The sequence below is a fragment of the Hippocampus comes genome, unplaced genomic scaffold (assembly GCF_001891065.2).
Source record: "Hippocampus comes isolate QL1 unplaced genomic scaffold, H_comes_QL1_v1.1 scaffold698, whole genome shotgun sequence".
NCBI classification, from domain to species: Eukaryota; Metazoa; Chordata; class Actinopteri; order Syngnathiformes; family Syngnathidae; genus Hippocampus; species Hippocampus comes.
The window spans coordinates 1-8052 of NW_017805509.1; the positions used below are offsets into that span (position 1 = coordinate 1).

The 8052-nt window shown below is 44.6% G+C and overlaps 1 protein-coding gene across 1 annotated transcript; it reads left to right on the forward strand.

Moving 5' to 3' along the window:
* The first annotated feature begins 110 nt into the window (after positions 1-110).
* LOC109520445 (N-acetylglucosamine-1-phosphotransferase subunits alpha/beta-like) lies at positions 111-5012 on the forward strand. The gene is given in 17 exon segments (XM_019877672.1): positions 111-128; positions 654-754; positions 917-1036; positions 1460-1662; positions 1763-1824; positions 1914-2048; positions 2128-2292; positions 2373-2582; positions 2692-2880; positions 2883-3090; positions 3172-3452; positions 3522-3721; positions 3798-4017; positions 4098-4202; positions 4306-4391; positions 4467-4565; positions 4651-5012. Coding segments are annotated over 17 exon segments (2568 nt in total). The 3' UTR covers positions 4817-5012.
* The last annotated feature ends 3040 nt before the right edge of the window (positions 5013-8052 follow it).

An 8052-nucleotide genomic window follows, 5' to 3' on the forward strand; every position in this document is an offset into this window, starting at 1 on the left:
ACATCCAGCTTTGCTGCCTGGCTTGACGAATGAAATGCTCATGGTCAATGCTTGTCGGAATTATGTCCGTTCAGTTAAGAAGTATCCAACGATGTTCTCTGTCAGGACTCATGGCAGCCGGCCGAAAGGTACGCAGGCTATTTCGGAGGCTGGCGGACATCCGTCTTTGGATACAAAGTTCTAGTCTGCTGTGGAGCCCTCATTCTCGTGATGCTGCGCCTTAATCGCATGGCAGAGGTGAGTCGCCTCTGGCTTCGTTGGCCCAAAATGTCTCAGAGTCGATTTATTTGAAGACATTTTGCCCAAAACTGACCGGCGCTCTCGGCTGTTGAAACAATCTGCGTATAATTATGATTTGCGGTGGAAGGATATTTGTGGAAGGATATTTGTAAAAAACTCATCATTTTCAAGAGACATACGTGATCCTCCAAAGCAAAATGAGTCGAAACATTCCGAGATGAAACGTAATGTTGCTGAAGTATGTGAGAACTTTCGAAATTTACATTTAAAAATAACAACATGTACCCTAGAGTTGAACACCAGCTAATCTGCTGCGTTTTACAAGTGAGTAGAGGCGGTTAAAGTGTACGAAATCACACGGACGATGTCATCACAATGCAAGTCATCACCAGATGTGACTCTCATGTGTGCAGCTAGAGAAACTGCAGAGTGAGGACTGGTCTTACCAGTCGAATGAGGTTCCCGAAGACAAGGGAGACAAGAAGGTAGATAAATGTACATCATTCCACAGCAGGTGAGGAATCAGCCCACGGCGTTTTCTCAACTCCACTGAATAGTGCACTTCAACAACAATGTCACCGAGTGCTGCCAATATGATTCAACAAGTTTAAACCACAAGAAGAGCTCCCTTCACATTGACATCGTCCGAGTGGGTTGATTTCTTCTTCTCTGTCAGAGAGTGTACACCCATTCCCATCGATCTGGTGTACACGTGGGTGAATGGCACAGACGTGAGCCTACAGAGTGACCTGATGGTGGCCAAAGAGCAACTGGATGCAGAACAAGCTCTTCTGAGGTGGGTGAGGAGTGCAAAACCCCTTGATCAGAATCCCACAATCACTCAAGACATGTAGCACCCCCGGAAGAGGTTCGTGAAAAATCGGAAAAAATAGGGGATAAGTGCGTAACCTGTAAAACCAAAGGACAGGCAGGGCCGCCCATGGAAGCAGCTGGGCAAACAAAACTGTGCTGAAGCCTGATGGGCAAGCCACGGTCCCCATGCTCTGTGTCAACCCCCACGAGGAACCCTGAATATGAGCCTGCCCAAGAGTATCGAGTGTTAAGTAACTACAGAATCCGTTGTGAATGAGAAGACATTCCTGGAAATTGGACCAGCGGGCAAGACTTATTTTTCAATTTGTCCTTGCCTAGATCAAGTTTTTCACTGGGTCGAAACTTCATAGAGGAGAGAAAAAGAAATTTTCTTTCTTGTTTCCAGTGTCAAGCCAGAATGCCCGCTGTCTCAATGCATCGTGGCACCAATGGTGGCGCTTAATCCTGGCCTTCCGGCCAACATGACCACTCGAGAGCTACCCTCGGTCTTGCCCTCCTTCTCGCCTGCCAAGGCCCTGCTGCAGTTTACCAAACCCCTGCAACCATCCAACACTGTCTCCGTGGTCGTATTCCATTCACGAGCTGACGGTAAATCTCTGCATCAGGCTGACCTGCGGCAAGAAATTTTCATGCTATATTTACGCCATGGCCGATGCTTTTTCTTTAAGCTTCTTGGTTTGTCTTCCAGCTGAAGAGGCCTTGACAGGCACGCTCAAAATCGAGAAAATCTCAATCTCCAAATGCTACGTGGTGAATTTTGATTCTCATGGACATTCTCGGGAGCTTATGTCGTGTCTCAGCATGGCATCACTGCATGGCTGTTATGTTGTGTTTTCCAGACGACAGACAAAGAGGCGCCAGGTCTGATCCAAATGGAGAACTTGGCCTACCTAACTGGCTTCCCGCAGTCCTACAAAGTATCAGAGATGCTGCGAGGCAAATTGTCGGCCACCGTAAAGAGCAGGATAACTGCGGTAAAGTTTGTTTCATATGTGGGGTTGTTTTCTGACCAAGAACGTGACAGATGGCCTTGTCTGGCAATGTGTTCCTCAGTTTGAGTTGTACCCGGGCGCCGGCATCGCTCTGCTCTACCTTAAAACGCCACAGGACTTCATTTTTCTCCTGCAATTAGCGAAAAGTAGCAGACTGAAACTGGATGGGAAGAAGCTGACCATCAGCCCTGTATACTTGTTCTGGGACATGAGGGCCATCACAGAGGTCGTATGCCATGACAACACCGCAAATTGACGTGATGTATCATTAGAACCTCTCTTACACTGTCGAACCTTTTTCCTTAGTTTTCACAGAAGCGGCCTGCCCCTCCCAAAAAAGAGACCAGGGACTCTCTCACAGCCAACCGCTTCGAGGAGAACGGTGCTCTCCTCTATTCCTTACGCTCCATGGAGAAACATGCGCCGTGGGTGCGACACGTCTACATCGTCACGAACGGGCAGATTCCCTCCTGGCTCAACCTGCAAAACCCCCGTGTTTCAATTGTCACACACAAGGTAGAATTGGAGCCTCTCACACTTAAATCCCCAACTGCTCGGGCACGAAGCAGGGACACGTTCGGATCACTTCTGTCAAATATACACGTTCTGCATCTCTGAATTTCAGGAAATCTTCCTGAACATGAGCCATCTCCCCAACTTCAACTCGCACGCTATCGAAAGCCACCTTCATCGCATCCCAGGCATCTCGCAAAAGTTCCTTTACCTCAACGATGACATGATGTTTGGCAAAGACGCATGGCTGGACGACTTCTACACCCCAACCGATGGGCAGAAAGTAATGAAAATAGACGAGCATCAACTTTGAGCATCAAACGGATATCAATTAATTTTGACAACTCTTTTTCAAACCAACACAACCGTCCTTTGACTTCCCTGCAGGTCTATTTAGCCTGGCCTTTAGGCGCCTGTTCAAAAGGCTGTCCAGGAAACTGGATCAACAACGGTCTTTGTAATGAACAATGCAACAATGCCGCCTGTCAATGGGACGGAGGCGACTGCAAAGGTAGTGATCAACGACAGTGGTGCCGCACAATTGGATGCATCTGCCTTTTAAGACATTGCGCACGTTTTTGGACTTTTGAAGGAAGAAACCTCAGGTCTATCAGAAGTGCTCGTGACAGTGATCCATCTCAAGCTAAGAAGACCCAGGCAACAAGCCAGAAGTCAAGCGTGACACAAAAACCACCGAGCTTCTTCTCAAACGAGAATGAGAACAGAGATCCCCATATCCAGAGCAAACAGCATGGGGAGAAAAAACAGATCAACACGGAAATGGTTGACTGGAAAGCTCCTTTGGGGATGAACGTCCAACAGTTTGTTGCTTCTTTCAAGGGATTCCTCAAATCTTTTCAAGAACTACTTGAGGTAAGTGCGACCTATTCTAACTTTGTATCATGCCATCTTAAGTGGCATCCTTTTCTTTTGATGTAAAAGGAAGATGTTCATCTACAAAGAGCACTAATGTATGAGACAAATGGTGCCATGATTGGTCGAAAGCTGCAGGACACTTTTACTGCCATACTGCACCGCGTAAACAGGCTGTACAACCTCAAGTTTGGCGGCATGATCCGAAAGGTGATCTCACACGCGCCCTATATGATTGACAAGCTTGTGATGCAGGAGCTGCAGGATACGTGAGTGCTAACGAGTTGTAATCTCAGCCCTTCTTGAGTGCTGACCGCTGAGGGTACCTTGCTCTTTTTTCTGCAGATTCCCACAAGAATTCTACGAGACCTCAAGCCACCATTTGCGTCACCGACAAGACATGCAATATGCCTTTTCCTACTTTTATTTCCTGATGAGCGTCAAGCAGCAGGCTAACATCTCAAAAGTGTTTGACGCTGCTGACAAGGACCACTCGGGCGTTCTGTCTGAAAGTGAGATTGAAGCTCTGGCCGTGAAAATCTACCAGCAGCCACTCGAACCCGAGGTGGTCTGTTCATGAGACATTTCATGGCCAAAAGTAATTTGGATTGAATGAGTAATCCGTTATTCTGTGGCTACTTCTAGGACTTGACGAGCTTGGAGAATCAGTTGATCAACTGCTCAAAAAGTCTTCCAAATGACGTCAGGGAGCTGGAACCCAGTCAGGAGGTCTACCGTGACCAAAAGATGGTCGGCATTTCGAGTCATCCGAAAAACCCTCATTTAGTAGTTACTCACCTGTCCAACTAACTTTTGAGTCATGATGATAATTCAATGGTTTCGTCATCTACAGTCTCAGGTCACTAAAAAACTCATCATGAACTGCAAACCTATCATAGATCGCATTCGCAGTACCTTTCCAGACCAGAAGAAGTACAAGTGAGAGCTCCTCTGACAATGTGTTGAGATCAACTAAATCCCTATTCTTCTGCTGATCAGTCAACTTTCTAACAGATATCAGATCATGGGGGAGGACCAGGTTCATTTCAAGATGCTTCACAATAACTTGGCTGAGGCGGATCGCATTTTTGATGACATTCGTAAACGACCAAGGTAAGAAGAACCCTCAATGCATTCAAAAGCGATGCACACATTTCAGTTCCTGGCCTTGGAATAGCTTCTGCACTTATTCCGACAGGAAGTTCATCTGCATAAACGATGACCTTGACCACACCCAAAGCAGAGCTCAGGAAGTGAAAAAAAAGTTGGCAATATTTTACCAATCCATGTTCCCGCGACCTTCCCAGTTTGAGCTCCCCAAAGGCACGTCCAACAAGTTCCTGCACATGGATGAGCATCTTTAAGGGTTCGGCGTGTAATGGTGGAAACCAATGTTCCCTCTAATTTCCATGCGACCAAACATTCACAAAAACTCCCCGAGCATTCCTTGGACCTCATGTGAGCAACATCAGACTGGGGGAGACACCGGGATCACACCTCAGTTTGTGAGATTCAATTTCGACCAATTAGAAGCAGAATATTATAACCCGTGTCAAATGCTTTCCCTCCAACCATTGTTTCATTTATTGAGCATTATGATCAATATTCCACCATTCTATTTCTGTTTTCTCAAATTATTTCCTCTCGTTAGTTTCTTGATTTTCCGCCCTGTCTTTTTGGTGTTTCCATTATTTGGAACTTTTATTTCAAGAAAGTCGATTTGCCATGGCTTTTCAAAGTCCTGCTGTTACTTTGTTTCATTGAGACTTTGTGTCTTCTGCATCAGATAAAAACTCTCTGTTACCTGTTTTAGTTGCTTTCTCGAGGACTCGTTTTCCCAATTCACATTTCCATCTCTGATCACAATCACCTCTCTCTGATTTTTTTTTTATAATGTTATATCTGTATGATAGATCGTAGTGATGGGTCCATGAGGCCTCATGAAGCGTGTTGACACAATGACAAACTGTGTTGATACTGTGTTGCTGACCACTGACACCTGCTGGACTTTCAAACTCCCTGCAGGCAACCCACTTGACAGACTGAACTGACTGATTTGATGATGAAGTGTATATAATATCATTGACATCCATGCATTCATATTGTATTATTCAATATGTTTGAATAATGTGAAATTTATGTAAATGAGGATGCTTGTGGGCTTTGTCTTCACAAATTTTTATTCAGAAAAATAAATTGCTCCAGTGTTTTGAATTTCAGTCTGTTGCGTTTCTTGCATGCTATTTCCCCTGCTGTGGAGAACACACGCTCACATGGCACTGGTGACACCGGCGTACAGAGAGACTGCTTTGCGAGGTGGGAGAGGTTTGGAAAAGTATCGTGTTCGTCCTTCGATGATAACAGCGGGTCTTGACTGCGTGCAATTTTCCCCTCTGCCAGGTATCGCTGGACCTCAGGTATAGCATCTGCTGTTGCACTTCTTCCCAGTCTCACGACCTCATCATCCAAATGTTGCCACAGGTCATCTAAAAAACCAAACATAACAAAATTGGCATTTAGAACAGTTTCCAAAAAAACAAACTAATAATGATGAGGAACATGCCAGATGTAGTTGCAGAGGTGCTTTTGTTGGTACAGTATGTGATATTTCTGTGTGGCAAACTCGACATTTCACCTGCAATAAAATATGTGAAAAGTAAACTAAGAGTTACCTTGAAATTAATTTGAATTACAATGGAATAAGACGTGTCAAAAATCCGAGAGGCACTTGGTGAGACAAGGAGATTTGAATAAATACATTTTTCTCCAAAAGGAGATCAAAATGGCCCTACACGGCGGACAATTTGAGTTTCTCCGGGAGCTGCTCCATAATTTGCACGTACTGTAGCAACGCCACTCGAGTGAAGCCTCAGCAGTCGATAGTCCAGTCCTCTCTGCTGTGCGCGCGTGAGTGCGAGCACGTACTCACGGCGGCGACGCAACCCACGTCACATATCAAAGAAGCTTTGAACTACGACAACAGCTAAGATAGCCTAGCCGACACGACACTTGAAGTCACTTTCTGAGAATCTGTGTGTTTTCCTTTTTGCCCAAATATATATTTTTATTCGAGCGTTGGTGAGGTCTGGCTTGTTTCGGCAGGCGCCATCGCATCGCTTGATGCACTTCCTTATAAACACAGTTTGCCGGGCTTTTGCGGCGTCGACGCAGCCTGGACTGAGTCGACGCACTTTATGTGTTGGTCACGTGATTGTCTTGAAGCAGTACACGTGCAGACGCAGGGGTTGCTCTGTGAGCTCGACGCGTGCATCGACACATCAGTGTTGCTGGACCCATCACTAATAGATCAATATTTGTACCCTGACGAAAATGATACCAAGTTTGTAAGAATCGGTTCAGGACAGAGGAGTCTATGCCACATAATGTCATGAATTTGCCCAAATTGACCATGTCAGTCAATGGGAATTTTGTCATCATTACACTTCTTCAATAAATTATTGATTCAATATTTGCGATTTTATTCTCCCCCAAAAAAAAGTAAAGAATAACAAGTGATGGATTCATCAACAATGTGCATGTCAAAATGGTTGAATACTGCTTCTCCTAATAACTTTTAAGTGTCAAGATGCTTCACTTGTTGATCATGCTCGCCAAGAAGGATTTCAAGGACTTCACCGAGCCCGGTAAATATGAGAATTTTCTCAAATTAACACTCTTGAGATGGTGCTAAAAATTAAGATTCAATGTCAATGTCCTTCGTGTCAATGGAGTAAATATTCTCTAGTATGGACTCACGTTTGTGCTGTCCAATCTGTCCTTATAACAAAATTTCCTTATTTGGGAAATGAGCATGGTACATGTCCTTTATGAACCTGCAAGTATGTTGACAAAATGCACGTGTAACAACGCAAGCAATAAAATGCAAAAATATACTGTCCAAAAACTGTTTATATAACAAAAACTGCAATACAGTATACAGTACAGGTGTAGAGTACTAAAAAAATCACAACACAGTACAGGACGTACAGTATTTTAATGTTGATTTTTTTACATCTTGTTTTCATGTTGATTTTTTTACATCTTGGGAAAAAATGAGTCTATTTTGGCTTGTTTTGTTTTGTTCGGTTGCTCTTCGTTTCGATGCCATGATCTACAGGACGTAAGTGAATAAAGGTAAAATCTTTCGCGATTACAGTAAAATGCACGGCAATAAAAACTCACTTTCACGTCGTTTCGGATCCTATGATAGAAAACGGCAAAGCGAACACGTTTCGTCCGTCGTGTCTCCCGTTGTATCGAGTGGGCGTTGCTTTTTAAACTAGTCCCGCGATCTACAGGACGTAAGTAAATAAAGTTAAAATCGTTCGCAATTACAGTAAAACGCACGCCAATAAAAAGTCACCTACACGTCGTCGTTTCGAATCCATTGATAGAAAACGGCGAAGTTAAAACATGTCTCCCGTCATGTCTTCCGTTGTATCGGGTGGGCGAACGTGTCTTCCGTCATGTCTTCCGCTGTATCGGGTGGGCGCTGCGTGTATTTAAGCTCCCGCGGCCGTCCGTCTCCATCCGGGTTACGGATAGTGGAACTTCCGCCTAAGTACGTTCCGGTAAAATGTAATATTGTAGTCAAAATGTT